This window comes from Neomonachus schauinslandi, chromosome 15, assembly GCF_002201575.2.
Source record: "Neomonachus schauinslandi chromosome 15, ASM220157v2, whole genome shotgun sequence".
Taxonomy (NCBI): Eukaryota; Metazoa; Chordata; class Mammalia; order Carnivora; family Phocidae; genus Neomonachus; species Neomonachus schauinslandi.
The window spans coordinates 44,554,302-44,578,524 of record NC_058417.1 but is presented as its reverse complement, the minus strand read 5'-3'; the positions used below and the strand labels follow the sequence as shown (position 1 = coordinate 44,578,524).

Genomic DNA, 24,223 nt, shown 5'->3' with positions numbered 1-24,223 from the left:
TGAAAATAAACAGTAGGAGGAGGACTGGGAAAGGAGCAGAGAGTAAGCATTTCCACTGAAGTGGTGATGAGTTTACCATGTTTCTTCCTCAGATACTGCCTGACCTAGACACTTAAAACTCAGAAGTATATACCAGGTAAGAAAAAGCTCCAATAAAATCTCTCCCTTGTTGGTAAGGAGCAGGAAAGGGGGCCCTTACTGGTCTGAGAGACAAGGGAAATCTTTCCCCCCTTATCTTCTATACCAGTGTCCAGGCAATTCTATGTCAACAGCAACCCAGAGATGTACAGGTGACTGGGCAGGCACCTAACACTCTGGGAGAAGGAACCCTTTTCTCTGACTCCAAGAATTGTGGTCCCACTAGTTTGTGGTAAATCCTCAATGCTTTCTTCCCTCTCTATGTTCTTTTATCTCTTGATCTAGATACAAACCATTACAGTCATTGAACAGCAGAATGGGAAAACTAGAGTCTGTTTTTTAGCAAGAGTGCTGGAAAAGGAGGGAGATGGAAATTGTTTACAAGAAAACAATCCCATCAAGTTGTATATGAACTTTTGGGTTCATTTCAGAACTCTGTGTGTATGGATCTGACCCTAAACAGCATACCACAGGCTTTGAGAACAGAGCAACAAGATGGACCACTACTTTGATCCCAGAATGGACACTGGGTCACATACATGAGACCCATCTCAATAGTACTGCAAATGCTTAGAAAACAGAGCTGACATTGGAACCACAGCCCTCAGAGGACGGGTAGGAACCTGTGTCCCGAACAAATTCTGCTCGACTGGCCACTGACCACACACAAAAAATCAACATTCTCCTTAGGATTTAAATAAAACCCACATTCTCATATATAGTATTTAAAATGTTCAGAATACAATCCAAAATTATATGGCATATGAAGAAACAGGGAATCTCAACATGAGAGAAAAAAAAGTCCATAAACAGCATTCCTGAGATTACACAGAGGTTAGAATTAAAATCAAAGACCTTAAAGCAGCTATTACAACAGTGCTTCATTAAGTAAAGGCAAACATTCTTGAAATGAACAGAAAGAAGTCTCAAATCCGGTGTGTATTCTACATATACAACACATCTCCCTTCAGACCAGCCACATTTCAAGTGTTCAACAGCCACATGTGGCCAATGACTACTGTCCTGCACAGTGAAGTTCTAGACCTATATCCAGAACTGAGTTCAGTCAGTCTCTAAAGTGTAAGGTAAAAATGGATCCAATCACTAAACACTGGAAAGATCCAAGGGTGATGATTCTTACCACATCCTCATTCAACTCACCTATATGGCCAGTGCAGAAGACAGACAAATCTTGGAGAATAACAGTGTATTTTTGTAACTTATTCCACTACTGCTACTATTTTGGATGTGGTTTTCTTGCTAAAGCAAATCAGCATATCCCTGACACCTGGTTTGCAGTTATTGACCTGAGAATGAGATAATCATATGCAGTACGCATTCAGCTGTCAGGGTCAGCTATATATTTTCACTGGCCTGCCTCCTGCTCTAGGTAATAATCTTAACTGTCCCTCGATTTCATAGGACACCGTTGCTGTTCTACTATACTGATAATTTCATGATGATTAAACTTGGTGAATAGGAAGCAGCAACTATCTAGATACTGTGGTAAAACATGCATGCCAGAGAGTGGGAAATAAATCCCACAAAAAGTCAGAGATCTTCCACACTGTGAAATATCATCTTGGGCAATTCAAAATATCCCTTCCAAGGAAGGTGAGGAAGTTGCTGCATCTGCTCTCTCTTACTACTGAGAAAGAGGTACAATGCCTGGTAGGCCTCCTTGATTTTTTTTTAAGCAACCCGTACCTCATTTGGTTATGCTGCTGTGAACCATTTACTGACACTGCTGGATGTGAGAGAAGACCAGAACAAGTGAAGCTTTGCAATAAATATGGGCTACTTTGTCCCCTGGGTTATATAACCCACCAGATCCAATGCTGCTTGAAGCTTCTGTGGTAGACAGGGCTTTTGCATTCTTATTGCAGAACTTTAGATCAATCTCAGGGATTTTGTAAAAGAAAAAACAAACAAAAAACCTATGCCATCCTATGTAACCAACTACTATCCCTTCTTGAAAATCAGCTTTTGGCTTACCATAGGACCTTAGAATTAATGCATGTGACCCTGGCAGCCCACCATGAACTAAGTATTGTTGAAACAACAAATCAATATGCTTGGTTGTGTACTGCAGCACTTCATCAGCAAAAGGAAGAAGTGTATATGAGATTAGGCTTGAGCAGGTCCTGGAGGCACAAGTAATTTGCATGAGCAAGTGGCCCAGATGCCCAAGGTTCCTACTCTTGCTATGGCTTCTTTTCACTTAATCTTGGTAAATTCTCTATGACCATCTCACTGGAAAAAAAAAAAAAATCAGGACTGTTAACTGATAATTCTGCAAGATAACAGCACACTGCAGATGACAACACTACAGTCCCACTCTGTGGTAGTCTTGAAGGACATTAGTTTCCAGTGGCAGAAATTTGAACAGGGTACCTAGTTGTTTGCTTTGCCTAGGAAAAGAGGTAACAGAAGAACTGACTCATGGAGAGTATTTAATGGATATTCAGAGATTTGAAAGGAATAATAAGAAAACTAGTGACAAGGAAATCTGGGGATGAGATATATGAATAGACCCTTTGAAAGGGCACAGAATATGGAGCAATTTATGTCCCATGTGAATACTTACCAAAGAGCAAACTGCAGAGAAGTTGCTTAAGAACACAGCAGATTAGATGACCTATTTGGGGGACACAGTCTTTCTACCCAGCCACTCTAAGCTTGCCCAAAGGGCCCATTAACAAAGTGGCCATGGTAGCAGGGATGGAATTTATACATGGGCTCAGAGATATGGACTTCCACTCACCAAGGCCAATCTGACCATAGCCAGAGCTGAGTGTCCAACATGCCAATAGTCCATGCTTGCACTGGGGACGGGGTTGGTGGATGCCCCCAATATGGTACCATTCATGGGATGATCAGCCAGTTATCTCTCTACTCATTTCTAGCCCCAGGTAATTTCCTCTTTCTTCTTAACAAATCAACTATGAATTTAAAATAAATAGTCTTTATAGTATGAATGTTTTGAGGTAGTCTTAGTCTGCCCCCTTGTGGGAACCAGCTCTTTAATCTCTCACTAGGAATAAGACTAATAAATCCAACCTGTACCTCAAACAAAACAAAACAAAAAATGTATTTATTCAGTAATAACTTTATCCCAGCCTTTACTAACAGGTCTCTTCTTCACCCTTTGTTATTCAACTTTGTATGGCCTTTAATTAAAGATTATGAGTTTTTCAGAGGTTTTATGATTTTTATCTCTTGCCAAAAAAGATGTTTGGAAAGATACCTTTTCCAACCTTTTTAGTTGTCATGCTTTTATTCCTTTTCTTTCATAAATATGGGTAAGCAAGGAGAGGTTTCTACAATGTTTCTAGTGTTAACTAGGCCAATTATCATAATGTAAGTAGGATACTTAGTATGTTCTGACACAAAATGTGCTTGGAGTTGCAAATTCCAAGAGTTTAAGAAGTTACTAGATAAATGATTATGAATCGCTTTGAAAATCTGAATCATATATGAGGAAATGGTGAAATAAATTATGGGTTGCTTATGCTGTGAACCATTATACAGATTTTTTACAATTAGAACTTAAGTATGCTCCTGAGGGATGTTCATGCTATATTGTTAACTGTGGGATAATGAATTAAAATTGCATTTTATTTTTTAAAATCTTCAAACTAATACACACACACACACACACACACACACACACACACCCCTACATTTGCCAATATGAGTTCAGGGAAAAAATATGAAAGGATACAGACTGAATGTAGTTAATATTGGTTACTTTAGGGTAGTGGAAGGGAAAGAAGCCTTAACATGTTATTTTTAAATATCTACATTGTTGGTAAAAAGTAATCTTTTAATTAGTAAAATTATTATAACTCAATTTTAAAAAAGCATGACTAAAATATGTAAACACATTCTGACACATCCCTAGAAGCCCAAGATAATAAATTGTTGGCTAAAAGGCCAATTTCAAGTTTAATTCTATGAAAAATGAGTGTTATACAAAGAATGATCAACATGAAGTTAAATTTCAGAATTACAGGACTAGAAATAAAGGCACTTCAGAGGGATTTATCACTTAAGTTCAGATCCTTTCTTCCAGGTCTTATCCAACCACCAACAAATTTGAATTTTAAATATCAGAACAGAAAGATTCTAAGTACATGCTACCAAAAAAGCTGATTTGAAACTTTTGGTGTAGATTAGTATAAAGCCTGAAATATTTTCCTACTGAAAATAATACCTACTTCACAGCATTATTCTGAGAATTAAATGAGGATTATGTAAAAGCACCTCGCCAGAGCCTGGCACATATGTATAATTAATTATTTTTTCAAAGCAACCTATGTTGAAAACTAAGTGATTTTTTTTATCACAATGATAAACTACTAAAACAATAAAAGATTTTGTTCATTAGTGATCCACTATACCAGATACACTCTTACAATGATATAAAAATGAAACACTAAATACTGAAATAATTTTCCTTATCATTTTATATAATAAAATGGTTTAATAAAGAAATTTTTGTAACTTACCAGACTGAAAAATAATTTGTGTATGTTTTTAAGAGCACGAACATCGCATTTCTACTAAATATTTTACATATTAGCAAGGAAAGAAAAATAATCAGAACACGTCATATTTGACAATTTAGTGTATTATTACTCTAAATGTACCAGCATGTGCTAATCAAATAAAACTGGCTAGAGATAATGGGAATCATGCAAAGTCAAACACTGTACAGTTTCCCAGTCTTCCAGCATGAGCTGATCATGAGCATTACTACAACAATACACATTTTGTATATCAGAGCCTAATACCTGCATAATGCTATCCTTGCAAAAGTAAATAAAAATTGGGTTTCAATCATATCACATTGGTTCATGCATTTATTTACTATCTAGAACCAAGTAAGTTCTGTTGATATATGGGTGACTCTAATGAAAAATCATTTGCTTCAGAAAATGGAGCTAGTACACCAAAACCAATTCTGATAAAGTAAATGAAATACACAACTAGAATTCCTAAAATTGATGAGCTTCCTCGGTCAATTTGATGGCCTAACTGCAAGACAGCACTGTGCTAGATGCAAAGATCCTACTGTTAATGAACTCCTAAATTACCAGGAAAAATAGAGATTCAACAGACAAGACTAAATGCAATAAATAATATATCCCAATTATATATAATATGCTAGACTGGAAAGCAGAAAATAACCAACCAACCTCAGAAGTTTAACTGCCACAATCAGTTTTACAATCCTATTCCAAGAGCCTCATTTCACAAATGAATAGTCTGATAAACTACCTACATTCAACAACAAAAAATTTTTTTTAAGATTTATTTTTTATTTATTTGAGAGAGAGAGAGAGTGAGCGAGAGAGCACAGGAGCAGGGGCAGAAGCACACTCCTGGGCTGAGCAGGGAGCCCGACTCGGGGCTCAATCACAGGACTGACCTGAGCTGAAGGCAGACACTTACCCGACTGAGGCACCCAGGCGCCCCTCAACAAAATTTCTTACACTGCTTTACTTTTTATGTTAAGAGAAGTGAATATTGGATCAATTATGTGTCCTGGGCACATCCATATACCTTCCCAAGCACCCTAAGTGCTACTTGTTCATTCTTTTATTCAACAAATACTGACAAATTCATATATGCAAGTGTTCTAGGGGAAGAGTGGTGAACAAGACAGTCTCTGCTCAAATGAAACCTATTTTCTAGTAATTGAGAAAACAAAAAAAAAAACAAGTAAATAGATAAATAATTATTTTCAGGTAGTGATAAATACTATGAAGGTTAGGGTTGGGTATTTGGTAGAATGGTCACAGAAGGCCTCTTTGACTTAAGCAGAAATCTACAGCACTTTATTCAAGAAAGAGCAAGTATACAGGCCTTCAAAAGAAAACACTCTCAACATGTTTAAACAAAAAGGCCAGCAGAGAGGACACAAAGTAGAAAATGGAGGGAGTAGGAGCGCACAGAGTTGGAGTACTAGGAAAAGGGCAATTCAGGGAGGCTCCTGTAGGGAGTAATAAAGGCTGGAGTTTATTCTGAATGTGATAGGAGGCTACTGAGGAGTTTTATTTCAAGTCTGGGGAAATACATGATTTGATCTGTATTAATAGAGCACTGTATTAATAAAGAGCACTCTAGCTATCATATGGACAACAGACTGTAAGTTGGCAAGAATGTTAAGACACTATTATGGTAGTAAAGGAAAGAAATGAGGGTAGTTCAGACTAAAACGGCAACAACAGAGGTAGTGCGGAATGACAAAAAGTATTTTAAAAAGAAAAATTCTTAAAGCATTATAAAATAAAACAAAAAGCCAATAATAGAGGATAAATGTTAAAAAATCCATGGATGACAGCAACTAGATGCAATTGGAGTGAGGAAATTAGAGCCCAGAGCATGTGTAGGAGGATAACTGTGAAAGATGAGTGTTTCCAGGTCTGTTTCAAGCACAGAAGCAATAGATGCAAGGAGCAGGAAGTGCCCAGGGGCAGCAATCTGAATGAGAGGAGTAGGACTGGACTCACTGCAAGGAGTCAGGCATCTCCCATCTCCTACATTTTATAAGCAGAAGACATCATAGGTCTCTGCCCCAAGCCAGAGCAGGGAGTGTGGTTATGTTTGAGTCAGAATCCACTGTACCTGAGAGACAGATCAGAGGTCAAGCTAGCTAGTTAACACACAGGAGAGAGCTATCATGCCCAAACAGATAAGACATCTCACCAGACCCCTTACCTTACTGTCTGCTAGTATCATTGGAGAAGAGATACTAAATAGAAACTGAATCCACAAGCAGGCAGGGCAGGTTATCAGGCATTATACACCTACAGAGGCCTATCAGTTGTTTAAAGTTAGTGTTTGTTCTGAACAGACTGCCATCTGTTCTGGTAAGTTGATGTTCATGGCATATTAATTGTTTAATAATTTGAATATCACCCCTCCAGACGGGCAAACACAAAATACAATAAAATGGAAGCACTCTAGTTCTGGGTTAAGATGGAATAAGTACACTCCACCTTAACTGAATGTAACTAAAACCACTGAATGTAAATGAAAACCCTGGAAAGTAGAACAGCAGTCTGAAGACTGAAAAATAAATGGTAGCAGGCAAACTGTGGAAGGAAAGCAAAATTTGAAGGACAACCAATCTGTAGGACAACGAATTCAGTGGCGCATTTCCTACTGTTTTTTATGTCCCCAAACTCCCAGCCTGAACTCAAAGGAAACCCAAATCCTGGAACAGCAGAGCAGGGATGAAAAGAAAGATGCGAAACAAGTCTTCTCTACCTGGTTAGGCAGAATGAATGAAGGATGTGAGGGTGGCTCCATATGGGACTGAGGGAAAATCCCCTGGCTTTTTTTTTTCTTTTTACCTTTTTCTTCCAGCTCTGCCCCCAAGGCAAACCTATTTCACTATCAGCAGCTCTCACTGAGAGGATACTTAAATCTCTGAGGGAGGGGAATCCTTTTGACCAGAAGAACAGAAGTATAAGGAGTATGATATAATTGAAAAGAGAAATAGATAAATCCATACTTATAACTTGAGATTTCAATATTCCTCTCCTAGTACCTGAAAGGATGAGCAGACAGAAAATCATCAAAAGTAGAGAAGACCTGAACAACACTATCAATCAACTTGACCAGACTGATATTTATGGAACCTTCCACCCAAAAAGAGCAAAATACACATTCTTTTTAAGTGCATACTGAACATAAGATAGATCATTTCCTGGAGCACAAAACAAGTTTCAATAAAAAGTGATTCAACTCAAAGAAAGTGTTCTTTGACAACAACGAAATTAAATTAGAAATCAATATAAGATATATGGAAAATTTGCAAATATTTGGAAACTATATCAACACATTTCTAAATAACACATGGGTTAAAGAAGAAATCACAAGGGAAATCAGACAGTATTTCGAACTAAATGAAATCATACTCATCAAATTCTGTGAAACGCAGCTAAAGCGGTACATTGAGGGAAATTTTATAGCACTAAAATTCCTATACAGAAAAGAAAGTTCCAATCAATGACCTTAGCTTCTACCATAAGAAACCAGAAGAGGAAAAAGAAATTAAACCCAAAGCAGAAAGAAGAAAGGAAATAATAAAGAGTAAAGCAGAAATCAATGAAATATAGAACAGGAAAGCAGCAGAGAAAATAAATGAAAACTGAAACTGATTCTTTGAGATCAATAAAATTGATATATTTCTTCCCAGAATGATCAGTTCAAAGAGAAAGAATACCCAAATTACCAATATCAGGAATGAAAGAGGTGACATCACTGAAGATCTACAGATTTTAAAAGGTTACTCAAGAAAAGATAATTCAAATAGTCATATTTTATTCAAGAAATTTAATTTGGGGGCGCCTGGGTGGCTCAGTTGGTTAAGCGACTGCCTTCGGCTCAGGTCATGATCCTGGAGTCTCTGGATCGAGTCCCGCATCGGGCTCCCTGCTCGGCGGGGAGCCTGCTTCTGCCTCTGACCCTCCCCCCTCTCATGTGCTCTCTCTCTCTCATTCTCTCTGTCTCAAATGAATAAATAAAACCTTTAAAAAAAAAAAAAAAGAAATTTAATTTGTATCTTAAAACTTTCTCATAAAGAAGATTCCAGGCCCAGATGGCTCCTCTGAGAAATTCTATCAAACATTTAAGGATGAAATAATACTAGTTCTACACAAAACATTCTAGGAAAATTGAAGTAGAGGAAATACGTCTCAACTTTCAACTTATTCTAGGAAGCCAGCATTACTCCGGTACCAAAATCAGACAAAGACATTGTAAGGCAAGAAAACTAAAGGTCAATATCCCACTTGAACATAGATGGAAAAATAATAAAAATTATTTTAGCAAATCAAATCTATCAACTGTACAAAAAGAAGCCACATACACCAGATTTGCTCACCGGGCTTCAGAGTACTGCTTCCCAACCATAATGGTCCAAATCAAATAATGGAAATACTGGTACCACACTGGAGTAAAGTGATAAGACAGGCATAGACATCAGTTACCCCAAACCCTGCCCCAAGGACTGAGGACTTATTCTGAAGAATATCTCCTTTCCTACACATTATTTGTTTTCCCTTGAATTTAGGACTTTTTTTTTGTTACTTATTATTTTATGTATTTATCACCAATTCAACCCTAAACCTTTTGCCAGTTGTTTAAAATTTTTCTGAAGATAATTAAATGCATCAGGTTTCTACCAATCTCATTTTCGTGAGACAACTCTTCTGGAGGCTTCTAACCTACTCCAGTCTTGTTTGGTTTTCCTCTCTCCCTGTCTTCTCATTGTCATCTTAAAGATTTCTTTACCTTTCTCCTTTGTTGAACTTCCTATTTCCTGTAACCCATTTCTTCCTTTTATTTGTGTGACTTTCTCATTTTGATGCATCATATCCTAAAAATTCCTAAGAAAGGGTACAAGGCAGGCAAAAAAAAAAAAAAAAAAAAAAGCCCCAAACCAAAAACTTACATGTCTTAAAAGACTGTATTAGTTTCTTTTATTTCCCAAAGGATGTTAATAATGGTTATTATTTTTCTCTGCAAAATTTCTCCAAGTTCTCTCCAAGTTGCTTTACTCTACTTATTTTAATCTCTTTCATACATTAGAGGGTTTCCTCAAATATCTGAAGTAACCCTTGGTTAGTTGCTAATATTTAAGAGAAGAGGACTAAAAGGCTGACTGAGAGCTTTGATACATAGAGCGATCTAGCTGGGCTGTTTTTTCAAGGAATCTCTGATTGCTACACTTTGTGTCTTTCTTTTTAGTCAGATTCTTCAGAAAAGACTATGCCAACCTCCTGCCTGAAATATGAAAGCCCACCTGCCAGTATCCTAGTACGAATAGGATAAAGACAACTGGAGTCCAACTGTCCTATTTTCAGTATAGGACTGCCCTGAACTATGCCTGGTAGGTGTCTCCCAGTCTAGAATCTCTATTTTATTACAAAGAATAAATTTCTGGGTTTTGCCAAGGGTAAGAGTGGGGAGTTGGGCACTTGCCCAGCTGACTGGTGAGCTAATTTTGAGGAAGAGGTCTCAGGAATCAAATGCTTCTTCAACTGACTTTCAGCTAATCTTCCTTTCATCTCCATGTCTACATGCCACCATTCTTGAGTTTTTTGAAGCTTCTGGAGGTTGTTTTCTTGATTTTCTCTGCTACTGAGCTTAGGGTTCAGTTTTTAATTATTCATATACTCTCCAGTTTCTAAAATTGTGTTGATGTTGGCTTTTCTCCAATCCCCCTCTACCGACTGTTTAGCAGGTTTCGGCAAGGAGCAAAAGTAGAAGTGCATGTTTATCGCATCTCTTTACTCCTGATAATACTGATGCTCATTCAGCTCATTATAGATGGCTTTGTAATTTTTATTTCTGTCTTCTGAATAAAGAGATACTACAAACAAAATCTTAGAGAAGGTAAGAAACACGCTTTAACTATTAGTTAACTCTGATGATGATGCAATTCCTGGTAATTTCTAATTGAGATCAGGTAGTTGTGTTCAAGGTCATGGAGATCACTGATTTTGCTGTTATTAGGTTCAGCTTTTGTTTTTGTTGTTTTCTTAAAGATTTTATTTATTTATTTGAGAGAGAGAGTGAGCACAAACGGGGAGGGGCAGAGAGAGAGGGAGAATCAGGCTCCCAGCTGAGCAGAAAGCCGGATGCAGGGCTCAATCCCAGGACCTCAGGATCATGACCTGAGCCAAAGGCAGACACTTAACTGACTGAGTCACCCAGGTGCCCCTCAGCTTTTGTTATTAAAACTCAACTACACTCAGTGATTTGAAAAATATATTAACTGACACAGCCCAAGGGGCATAAGATAAATGAATAATCTCCCATATCTGTGACATTTAATACAAATTATTATATTTAATAAAAATTAGTATAAATTTTTCTATTAATTTCTACTAATTTTATCTTTAGGGTCTTTCATACATGTGTTCATTTTCTTTCTCCCCCCCCACCAAGGTTTATTGAGATATTATTGACATATATGACATTATGAAAGTTTAAGGTGTACAATGTGTTGATTTGATATACTTATATACTGTAATTCATCTTAAGTTCTTCTTTCATATAAAAATATGTTTAAGGGGAAAAAAAGAAAAATTAGACAAATTCCTGATATACCATGCATATTATTTAAGAATGAATAACTACTAGTATAAGTTAAAATTTCCAAATCAACCTGCATATATTATTCCTCTTTTTATTCTGCAACAAATAATTTTATAAAAACAGTACAACTCTAAAACTTGGGAAGAGCAAACTTGGAGAAAAAAGGCAATAGGATTATGGAAAAAATGAACCAGGAGCTTTTACAGGATAAAAAACACCATATATTTGTAAATCAAAGCTTTATTTTATTTATAAGTAAACATTCTCTAAGAATCATACATCAGTCAAAATGACTGCCTGAAATTTTGTAATATATTCATCAATTTGGGTTCTCAATTCCATTCTCTTAGAGATCATTTCATTCATTCAGCAATATTTATTTGTAACTACTATGTGCCTGGTACACTGGAAATACAGTAATAAACAGAACAGACAAAAATCTCTATAATCATGAAACATTCATTCTAGTTTGGGACAGAGAAAATAAAATAAATACAAAGGTGATAAGTACTATGAAGAAAAAGGAATGTGGAGGCACTAGTCATACAATTTTAAATAAGTTAATTAGGGAAGGCCTATCTGAAGATTTCACTGATACAGGATGTTTTTTACCTAGTTTGGAAGTTGTCACTTCAAAAAACCAGTCTACAGCATATAATAAATTTTCAACAGAAAAGGAAAATAATTAGTAAGATCCTAATTTAAAATAGCAATTATAAACAAAAACCATTTCTTCTGAGAGAGATAAGGCAACAAATACTGTACTGATTAAATTTTAAAAAGCCAGTGTGCTAATACAAATGTTACTGTTAAAAATTTACTTTAGGTGATATTCCAAAAGTGATATCCAGATATATATCACAATGCTCCAAAATTACTTAAAATCTTATTAAGGTATTACCATTTAAAAAAAAGACATGAGAAAATTTTTCATTTTATCTTGAATAAATGATATCATAGAACTTTTAGATTACAACATTTAAAGCTCTAAAGGAGAAACTAGAATATCTAAACTAGACCCAGAGAAAACCCCAAACCTCAGAGTTAGTACTAGAAAGGAATAGCTGATATCTTTTCAATTTAATAATAAATTTAATGAAAGCTTACCTTGCCCAGAGCGGCTTTGGCGAGAGTCTACACTTGACTGTCTTCGATCCGGTGGTTCCTCGCTCCCTCCATCTATATAAAAGTAGAAAGGGCATAAGCAAATAGATAACAGAATTGATGTAATATCTTCTACAGTGCCATCCGCATCTTAAAACTACAATATCTAGGGGCACTTGGCTCAGTCGGTTATGTGTCCAACTCCTGATTTCAGCTAAGGTCATGATCTCAGGGTTGCAGGGTTGTGAGATCAAACCCAGCATCGGGTTCTGTGCTTAGCGGGGAGTCTGCTTAGATTCTCTCTCTCCCTCTCCCTCTGCCCCTCCGACCCCATACACGCTCTCTCTCCCCTTCTCTCTAAAATAAATAAATAAATCTTTTTTAAAAACTATAATATCTAGCATTTGTTCTCATTTCTTATAATCTCAATCATTGAAATATTTGAGGACTTCTTCCTATATAAATCAAAGGTTATTACCCGTATTTTTGTGAGGACAGTTTACACTCCCCTCTGGAAGTGTAAAGAAAGTCAAGCAGTTCTTTCCCTATCCCCATACATATACACTCTACTTCACATGTAATGAATAATGTTATCAACTCTGAAGTTCACTCACAGATCCCAGTATTGAAGCCTTGATTTAAAGATTTAAAGCAATGTCTAAATTAATTACAGCTGCTTATTTGTTTAAAGTATGTCAAATAATCCTTTGGGCTATATGTTTTACTAATAAAAATTACATTTATACGTCTCATGAGATATAATAAAATCATATAATACATGAAAGAGTAATATAAATCAGAATTAGAAAAACTCAGAAATGAGGAAACAGAAACCAAGAAAGAACTAGAAATAAAACAAAAATAATTTCAGTACTGAAGACTGAACTATAAGAAAACAAACATAAATAAACATAACAAATATCTTAAAAGAAACAGAAAGTTGGGGAACCTGGGTGGCTCAGTTGGTTGAGCGCTGACTCTTGATTTCAGTTCAGGTCATGATCTCAGGGTCCTGGGATCAAGCCCAGTGGGGAGTCTGCTCTCCCTGGTCATGAGATCACAATGATATTTTGGGGTTTTTTTTAAGATTTTATTTATTTATTCATGAGAGAGAGAGGCAGAGGGAGAAGCAGGCTCCCAAGGAGCAGGGAGCCCGATGCGGAACTCGATCCCAGGACCCTGAGATCATGACCTGAGCTGAAGGCAGACGCTTAACCATCTGAGCCACCCAGGCGCCCCACAATGATGTTTAAAAAACAACACTACACTAAACTAGTCACCTTCTGAGGATGACAGGAATCCAGTTCATTATTTTGAAATCTGGGAAAAAGGAAAGAACTATGCAATTCATCCTACATTTCCTATATAAATTGTACTGGTACCCAAAGAGTATATAAGAGAGATCTTCTATAAAATCATTCCAGATAATAAATGGGAACCAAAAGAAAAAATCAGAATATCACCATTTCATAATGAATTAATAGCTCCAGAGGCACTGAGCATCAATGACTAATAACATTAAAAAAGAGTAAAAACCAGACATTATATGCCTCTTGGTGATAGGAGCACAACCATAGTTTTCGATCAAACCTGAGTCTGGTCAAACCTCTGAATCTAGCTGTCAGTATTCAGGAAAAACAAAAGACAGAAGAAAATGTTGAATTGTTCCTGGGCACACAATCAACAAAATTCAGACTGTGGGAAATTATATAGGTCAAATAATTTAGGTCTTTCAACAGATTAAACAAAAGAAAAAGATAAAGTATTATGCAGTCCTAAATTATTGTGGAATAAACATTCATTTTTTTAAAAATTTTTATTTATTTATTTGACACAGAGAGAAAGTACAAGCAGGGGGAGAGGGAGCCAGAGGAAGAGGGAGAAGCAGGCTCCCTGCTGAGCAGGGAGCCCAATGCAGGACTCGATCCCAGCACCCTGGAATCATGACCTGAGCCGAAGGCAGCCGCTTAACCGACTGAGCCACCCAGGCGCCCCACATTGATTTTATCAAAATACAAAACTATACCAGAAATTTATGGCATCTTAAATAGATGTGTAAATACAGTACTAGTCAATTTTGCATCCTAGTAATTATTTAATTTTTTTATGCAAGTATCTTTCTTCTCCCTTACTTGTAAATCAATTACAATAAGTAACATTCATATTCAGGTGGGTCTTAAATTTTCATTTTTCTGATTTTTCTATGTGGATAAAATTTTATACATATAATTTGTTTTAACATCAAAACATGCTCTTAGGGGCGCCTGGGTGGCTCAGTCGTTAAACGTCTGCCTTCGGCTCAGGTCATGATCCCAGGGTCCTGGGACAGAGCCCCGCATCGGGCTCTCTGCTCGGCGGGAAGCCTGCTTTTCTCTCTCCCACTCCCCCTGCTTGTGTTCCCTCTCTCGCTGTCTCTCTCTCTGTCAAATAAATAAATTAAAAAAAAAAATCTTTAAAAAAAACCAAACATGCTCTTAAAGTATGTGAGAAGTAATATGAATAAAATATAGACATTACCCCTCATCAGCGCTGTCTTTCTAAACAATAAGAGGCAAAAAATTAAAAAAAACTAGGCTTCAAATAGTATTAAATTCGCATCATCTGTGGAATGTTAGGATATCAATAAAACAACCCACTGGAAAAATATAGGCAAGAAATGGCTTAAGACATAGTTTTGAGTCAGCAAACCAGTGAATAATAAGACAAAAAAATCAATTTTGATATCTAAAATGTTTTAACTGCCTCAATTTTCAAAATTAAATCAGAAATACATTGCAGTAAATTTGAGCAATTCACTCCTCTAAGACTGAAACCCTATAACCAACCGCGTCTTACTCCAGTGTAGACCGAGCATAAGAATTGAGATTAACTCTCAGGTAAAAGTAAAGATTTTTTAAGAAGAATAAACTCACCACTTCCCCAAGATGATGTAGGAAAAAATTTCAACCTCTTTAAAACTGTTTGTGGTGTGCTTATGGAACCAGTAATCCATTATCCAAAATAACAAGACTACAATGACATACAGTACTTTAAATATTTTTGCTTTGCTTAACACACAATTCCTTCAGTACAGATAAGACCTCCCACGCGGGACACTTACGTCTACATTTATGGACAAAACAGAAGACCTTCAGTCTTCAAGCAAGTCAAGTTATTTGCATAAGACTGATTACCTCACCCCAGAGTGTAGAAGGTAGGACTGGGCTGTGTCTATGAAGTAAGAATTTACTCATCAAACTTGAGTTAAAGACTTACTTCAGATATACTGTGAACTTTGCAGAGGAAAACCCCGTTTTAACAGATACAGAAATAAAAAGACCTGACTGTTCAACTCAAGTGCTAGCTTTTAAAACCAGAGCTTAGGTTTCCTGGATTTGAGATAATCAGCAGAGAACATTTGTTTTTTTATCTGCACACTGAGTTAAATCCAGCAAGTAATATAAAACAATATACTTTTAATACTGAGAAACATGAATAGATTTCCAATTCCCATTATTTCAAGGGGGAAAAATGTCACTGGAGAATTTATCTCAAAGGGTAAATAGCTTTCAATTGAGGTGTATTAAAGCACTAAAATAGGGGCGCCTGGGTGGCTCAGTTGGTTAAGCAACTGCCTTCGGCTCAGGTCATGATCCTGGAGTCCCGGGATCGAGTCCCGCATCGGGCTCCCTGCTCGGCAGGGAGTCTGCTTCTCCCTCTGACCCTCCTCCCTCTCATGCTCTCTGTCTCTCATTCTCTCTGTCTCAAATAAATAAATAAAATCTTTAAAAAAAAAAAAAAGCACTAAAATAGGCCTGGTAAAGAAATACCAACCATATAGGGATATTCAGTATGTAGTGATTTCTATGAAGGAACTTAAGTTAGAGAAAGTCTAATAAGAAAGTGCCTGAACAATTCCAAGAAAAATATTTTCTTTCCTGGAAGAAGGGGATACTTCAAATGATTCTTCTTTTCAACCCAGGATCAAAATATTAGAGTTGAAAAATTAACAATTTAATTAACCTTGAATTTGGTAAGCCAAGCTCATCTTTAGTGTTCTCAGCTAAATACGGTGCTACAATCAATAACAGATTAGCTTTTATGAATAAAAATTTTGAAGTTGGTTGTTTTCAATCTTCTTTGGTAACTTAAATATACGACCCTAATAGAAGGCATGGGGGGGTATTAAAACTGAATAGAATACAATAAAAATAGATTAAAGTTTTACTATTCAAGTATAAACTCTGGTCCCTTTTACTAATCAGGCATGAATCTGTAAGAACTGTATACATTTAATGCCAACAAAGGCAGACATGAACTGAAAGGTATGAATGGAATTTTTTTAAAGTGCAAAAGGAAGGACCAGGAACATAAGCTAGATTTATTTATTAGCCAAATGTCACTTATGAATAGGTACATCGATAAGATGCGCCCTGGTTACATAAGCACTTCCATAACCAGAAAAGATGAAAAGCAGCTCATCTGTTTGGAGTAGAAAAGAGAAAAAGGAACCACAATTTATTTGTTCCATTACCTATTCTCTGCTGGGTGCAGTACCAGAAAGATCTTTACAACATTATCTCATTCAATACTAATAACAATTCTATGAAACAAGTATTATGCCCATTTTAAATGTAAGACTCAGATTCAGGGAAGTAAAGTGACTTCCCCCCAAATCACACTGCAATCCTAAAATTCAAATCATCTGGTTTCAAAAATCTCCGCTGCTCTCTTCTATAACAAAGAAGTCATTAAGGTGGTGGTGGGGGGTCATGAAGGGGAAAGAGACCAGAAGTGGACAGAAATCAATTCAGAGGCTACTGCAAAAATCCAGAAGAAGAATGAACACTTGGACGAAGGGCGCAGTGGAGGTAGGAGAAGAGATCAGATTCTGGATACATTTTGAAGGTACAGCAGAATCTGCTGTCAGAAGAGAAAAATAAAGAAATAATCAAGGGTAATTCTAATATTTTGGGCCCAAACAATGGATCTGCAATTTACTGAGATATGAAAGACTGTGAAAGAATAGGTTTGAGGATGAGGAGAGCATTTGGAGCTCAGTTTTGGACATACTAAGCTTAAGGTACAACCAGTGGAGCTAAGTAAGAATAGTTTTTACAGTTTTTATATTTTTAAATGAAAATTAAAAGTAATATTTTATGACATTAAAAGTATTTGAAATGCAAATTTGAATATCCACAAAGTTTTCTTAGCACAGTCATGATCACTCATTGATATACAGTTGATGACTGCTTTTACACTACAATGACAGTTCAGTAGTTGCAAACTCTATGACCTATGACACCTAACATATTTACTATCTAGCCCTTTACAGAAAAAGTTTGCTAACCCCTAGTATAAGCAATTCTGAGACAAATATTCTATTACCTGCAACCATTCCCCTATACTTGGGCAGCACCAAACTACTTGATGATATTCAAAGAGGAAATGCATTGTAAGGCTTCCATCAACTTATTCACACTTTTTCCTCTACATAAAATGCAGTTGCCTCTACTTAACAATATAAGGAAATTGTATCCAACACATATTAATGGGGCTTAGTGTCTAGCACAACTAAGCTGGACTCAATCTTTGAACTACTATTATTTATATGACCTTAGGAAATTTAATTAACTTCTCTGAACCTCAATTTCTTTATCTGTGAAGCTGATATTAGTAATACCTATGGAGTTGTGGTGAAAAACAAATGTAGTAATGTATATAAAACACAGCATGCCATCTGGCACTAAGTAAACACTTATTAAATGATAATTGGAATCTTCATCTATCATCGTCATGATCAATAACAACATCCTTTCACCAAAAGATGGCTTATCTTTTATATTCCTTATCTTCTCTGTAAGATTTTCAGGAGACTCCCATTAAGAATTAATTGTTCCCTCTTCTACATCCAAATGGCCAACAGACACATGAAAAAGTGCTCAATATCGCTCGGCATCAGGGAAATCCAAATCAAAACCTCAATGAGATACCACCTCACACCAGTCAGAATGGCTAAAATTAACAAGTCAGGAAACGACAGATGTTGGCGGGGATGCGGAGAAAGGGGAACCCTCCTACACTGTTGGTGGGAATGCAAGCTGGTGCAGCCACTCTGGAAAACAGTATGGAGGTTCCTCAAAAAGTTGAAAATAGAGCTACCATATGATCCAGCAATTGCACTACTGGGTATTTACCCCAAAGATACAAAAGTAGGGATCCAAAAGGGTATGTGCACCCCGATGTTTATAGCAGCAATGTCCACAATGGCCAAACTGTGGAAAGAGCCAAGATGTCCATAGACAGATAAATGGATAAAGAAGATGTGGTATATATATACAATGGAATATTATGCAGCCATCAAAAGGAATGAGATCTTGCCATTTGCAACAATGTGGATAGAACTGGAGGGTGTTATGCTGAGCAAAATAAGTCAATCAGAGAAAGACATGTATCATATGACCTCACTGATATGAGGAATTCTTAATCTCAGGAAACAAACAGGGTTGCTGGAGTGGGGGGGGTGGGAGGGATGGGGTGGCTGGGTGATAGACATTGGGAGGGTATGTGTTATGGTGAGCACTGTGAATTGTGCAAGACTGTTGAATCACAGATCTGTACCTCTGAAACAAATAATGCAATATATGTTAAGAAAAAAAAAAGAAGAAGATAGCAGGAGGGGAAGAATGAAGGGGGAGAAATCGGAGGGATAGACGAACCATGAGAGACGATGGACTCTGAAAAACAAACTGAGGGTTCTAGAGGGAAGGGGGGTGGGAGGATGGGTTAGCCTGGTGATGGGTATTGAGGAGGGCACATCTGCATGGAGCACTGGGTGTTATGCACAAACAATGAATCATGGAACACTACACCTAAAACTAATGATGTAATGTATGGGGATTAACATAAGAATAAAAAAATTTAAAAAAATTGTTCCCTCTTCTGTGCTTCTATATCACACTACACAGAGCTGTTTTATAGCACTGACACATTGCATAATGATTAATTATTTACATGACTATCTTTGGACTAAAGTTCAAAGTGTGCCTTTGAAAGCCTTTTTCATCTTGATATTTTCAGTGCCAACTTAGGATCTAGGATGGCATGGGTATTCTCAAAAAAAAAAAATTGTTGAATTAATTTTGTCAAGGGCCAGATCTAAAATTAATGCATTCATAAAACCAAACCAAGTTCAAGGAAAAAATAAGTGGTACTGATGAGGTTTGAGACACAGTTTAAGAAGTTCTATGTTGGGCGCCTGGGTGGCTCAGTCGTTAAGCGGCTGCCTTCGGCTCAGGTCATGATCCCAGGGCCCTGGGATCGAGCCCCGCATCGGGCTCCCTGCTCCACGGGAAGCCTGCTTCTCCCTCTCCCACTCCCACTGCTTGTGTTCCCTCTCTCATGTCTCTCTCTGTCAAATAAATAAATAAAATCTTTAAAAACAAAAAAAAGAAGTTCAATGTTTTCCTTTTCTTATCCAAACTATTACTGTGAAAAGAAGAGTGGCATTATTCTAAAGGACAAAGACCTTATCCTCCACATCAATCTCAAAGATCTTAATTATCAATAAGAATTTTCATAGGTAAGCCCAGACCCCCTAAAAGTGATTTAGTTCTTTTTTTTTTTAAGATTTTATTTATTCATTTGAGACACAGAGATACAGAGAGAGAGAGCATGAGCAGGGGGCGAGAGAGAGGGAGAGGGAGAAGCAGGCTCCCCGCTGAGCCAGGAGCCTGATATGGGGCTCGATCCCAGGACCCTGGGATCAGGACCTGAGCCGAAGGCAGACGCTTAACGACTGAGCCACCCAGGCGCCCCCAAAGTGATTTAGTTCTTAAGAAAACATCTATAGTGTCTCTTCCTCTAAAGAAAAAAGGGAAGCATTCTATTCCAAAAAAAGTATTTAACATGCCATCAATACTACAGTTAACACTTTTCACAGGTTTTCATAGATCTAGTTTCTACACTCTAAATCTAAATATGAAAAATAACTTCCCTATGATGAGTTATCAACTTACATTTGCCTAAGGTATCCAAAATTGCCTAAGGTATCCCAGAAAGTCTGATCTGTAGCTCAAGAAAAGTTCTAAACACAGAATGGTTTGATTCTCATGATGGAGCTATGCATCAATGATGATGAGTAATAAAAGGAAAACAAAGTAGACTTGCTAATTGTAAATGGAGCAATCACCAGTAATAATGTCAGTATTTTAAAACTTGATGACTGGGCTTTCAAGGTGCACAACGAATATATAAAATGTCAAGGCCTAACACGAAATTAAATAGAGCAACTGTCAAAAATAAAGGTATCTACAATTATGTATTTTTCTTGTTTTTTATTAATAAACTTTTTATTTTAGAATAGTTTTAGATTGGGCGCCTGGGTGGCTCAGTCGTTAAGCGTCTGCCTTCGGCTCAGGTCATGATCCCAGGGTCCTGGGATCGAGTCCCACATCGGGCTTCCCGCTCCGCAGGAAGCCTACTTCTCCCTCTCCCACTCCCCCTGCTTGTGTTCCTGCTCTCGCTATGTCTCTCTCTGTTAAATAAATAAATAAAATCTTAAAAAAAAAAAAAAAAAAAAAGAATAGTTTTAGATTTACAGAAAAGTTGCTGAGATAGTACAGGGAGATCCCATAAACCCTACACCTGGTTTCCCACTTAGATTAGTCATTTGCCAAAACCAATGAATCAATATTGATACATTATTTTTTTTTTTTTTTTAAAGATTTTATTTATTTATTTGAGAGAGCGAGAGTGAGAGAGAGCAAGCACATGAGAGGGGGTAGGGTCAGAGGGAGAAGCAGACTCCCCGCCGAGCAGGGAGCCCGATGTGGGACTCGATCCCGGGACTCCAGGATCATGACCTGAGCCGAAGGCAGTCGCTTAACCAACTGAGCCACCCAGGCGCCCTTGATACATTATTATTAACTGAAGTCCACACTTTACTTAGATTTCCTTAGTTTTTATTTAATGTCTATTTTCCATTCCATGATATCATATTATGTTTAGTCATCATGTATTCTTAGACTCCTTAGACTAGTTTCTCAGGAACTTTTGTTACTTTTGGTGACTTTGACAGTTTTGAGGAGTACTGGTCAGGAATTTTATAGAATGCCCTCAGCTGGGGTTTGTCTGATGTTTTTCTCATGATTAGACTTGGGATATAGGTTGAGAGGAGGGAGACGACAGAGGCAAATTGCTCCTTCATCATTTAATTTCTAGAAGGCATACTATCAATATATTGAAACTAAATAAATAGGTATACATGTTTACATACCCTACATAACTGAAAAAGAAAACTGAAGCTCTAGCTTCTTCAGCTGTGCCAACATTAATGAAAACAGACATTATCTATTTGGTTCTTACTATGTGTCAGACACTGTGCCAAATGTCTTACAAATTTATGTCATTCAATTCTCATGATGAATAAAACCTTAGGATATAAATACCATTTTTCTTTTTGCTAGATCAGGAAATAGGAATTGAGATTTCAGGCAAACATGGCCACAGCTGTAGCAGGATCCAGGATCTGAAACTTGGCCTTTATTCTAAAGCCTGTTCTCTTCTCCACCATTCTCTGTCTATACATAAATATATCATGACATGTTAGAGAGCTCAACAGTGCAGTTGGTAGGAGACCAAAAAAAGAAAAATAATATTCCAAGGTGAATTTGAAATAATCTCTGATTTCAAACTTCTTCCCCTCAAATCGGGTACTTAGGGTGGCTCACTTGAATTCTTCAGTTTAACAGTTTGCTTGGAGTTGTTAGTAAGCATAGATATCTCTACAGATAAGCACTTCTTAGATTCACAGAATGATAGAGCTAAGAAGGAATTTTGAGTTTCTTTATTTTTGTCAATTGATGCTTTTTAGACATTTTGTGAGGGTGAAGCTTTGGGGAAAAAAAAAAAAAAGTCCAGCACAGCAACTTAACAGTTAAAAATATAACTGAATGTCAACAACAGGTATATATATACACATACACATATTTACTTTATTTTTGGTGTTCTTATCTGTTGAAACTGGATGCTGAGAAGGATACATATGAGTCTCAATCTTGGCTACATACCAGATTGATCTAAAAATCCAGGGATTTAAAAAAATCCTTATGCTCAAGCTACCCCCCAGATCAATGAAATGAGAATACTGAGAGGAAGACCCGAGCATAACTGGTTCTTTAAAACTCCCTGGATGATTCAGCATGCAGCCAAAGTTGAAAAATATTCATAGAGATTAAGTGGTACTTTGATACAGAAATGAACTGGATCCACCTGCAAGTTTCCAGTGCTAACCGAGAGATGCTATAGGTAAGAAATACTAATTGTACTGAAGAATATGATCTCTAAATTGAGGATGAAAGTTACATTCATATGTTCACTCCCTATTTTTTACGGACTTTGGTGACTTGGGGAGTTTATGGACTAAACCAGGATAATATTGTATAATTTGAATAAGCTTTTAACGTATAGTTAACTAGACTAAATTTACTCTTTTGAGCTGGGTTTGTGAAGTTACACTACCAAGATGATTTTGTCACCTAGATGTAAAGCTTCCTAAGATTCTGAAAACTAGAATAGCCTCTGCTTCTTCGCATTAACCTGGTCTTGGGAAAGCCACAGCACCTAAAGCATGAGAAGGGATGTTCAGGAATAGTGCAAGATTTTATTTATAAAACAGAAAGGAATAAAAGAACATTGTGCACTTAGGAAAATCCAAAGAGTCTGGTATACTGGAGCACAGAAAGTATGGGGAAGAGGCAGGATATCAAAGTAGAAAAGTTGGCAGAAGCATCATCACAAAAGGCATAATCATTATTCATGATTAGACTTCATCCTCCAAGTGTGGGGAAGAAAATGAAGGACAGTGAGCAGGAGAGTAGCATGATCTGAACAGTGTTTTCAAAAGACAAGTTTGGTGAGCTTATACAGATGGCACTGCAGGGTCAGAGAAGCAAAGAGATCACTGCAATAAGCCCAGAGGAAAGGAAAGCCTGACTAAATGCATTAACACTGAGAACACAGAAGAAAGGGTAGGTTCGTGGTATATTTAGGACTAAGAACCCCAAAGACTTTGTATCCTTTTGAAAGAGGTGTCCTAATCACTATCATCAGTTTTTTTTTCCCCTTTCTTCCTTCAATCTAATCTCATCAGGCTTTCACCCACGCTGCTCCAGCAAATTCACATTTACCAAGATCTCCTACAAAGTCCACAGCTAACTCCAGTGGTCAGTTCTGTTTTCTTATTTCTTGCCTTATTATAACAACATTTGATGCAGTCCACCATTCTCTTTTCCTTGAAGCTTTCTCTTCACTTAACTTTCTTTTCCACCCTTTCCTACCTCTGTGGCTCCCTCTCAGTCTCCCTGGCTTGTTCTGTCTCTGCTCCCCAATCCCTACATGGCCCAGTGCTGCAGGGCTCACTTCTCTAATCTGTACTCTCCCCTATGTACACTCCTTTGTTTATCTCAAACAGACTCATGACTTTATGTTTCATCTAGATGTTGACGGTTCCCAAATTTGTATGTCCAGCCTGAACCTTGTTTGTGAACGAGCTCAGTACTTCTGGAATTGCCCACCCTAGATCTCTACTTTGAACATCAATCGGGCATCTCAAAATCTGATGCAGCCTCATTCCCCCTCTCACAGTCTTCCTTCTATCTGCGAACAGCATCTCCATTCTTTTAGGTGCTCAAGTCAAAAACCTGGGAGTTATCCTTAACCCCCCTCTTTGTCTCACACTGCACATGCATTCCAACAGTAAACTCTGTCAGCTGTACCTTCATAATATATCCAAACTACTTCTCACGCTTTGCTCCTGCCACCCTGGTCCCAGCCACCTTCGTCTATGACCTGGTTTCTCTGCTTCTGCCCTGGCCTGGCTTCA

The 24,223-nt window shown here is 37.2% G+C and overlaps 1 protein-coding gene across 2 annotated transcripts in view; it reads right to left on the bottom strand.

Moving 5' to 3' along the window:
* Positions 1-24,223, bottom strand: part of TANC2 (tetratricopeptide repeat, ankyrin repeat and coiled-coil containing 2) — a 297,008-nt gene that overhangs the window by 238,913 nt on the left and 33,872 nt on the right. For both annotated transcript variants that reach the window (XM_044921763.1, XM_021678492.2), the window contains exon 2: positions 12,364-12,435. In XM_044921763.1, the coding sequence (XP_044777698.1) occupies positions 12,364-12,435 (72 nt within the window). The remainder of the gene's footprint in view (positions 1-12,363; positions 12,436-24,223) is intronic.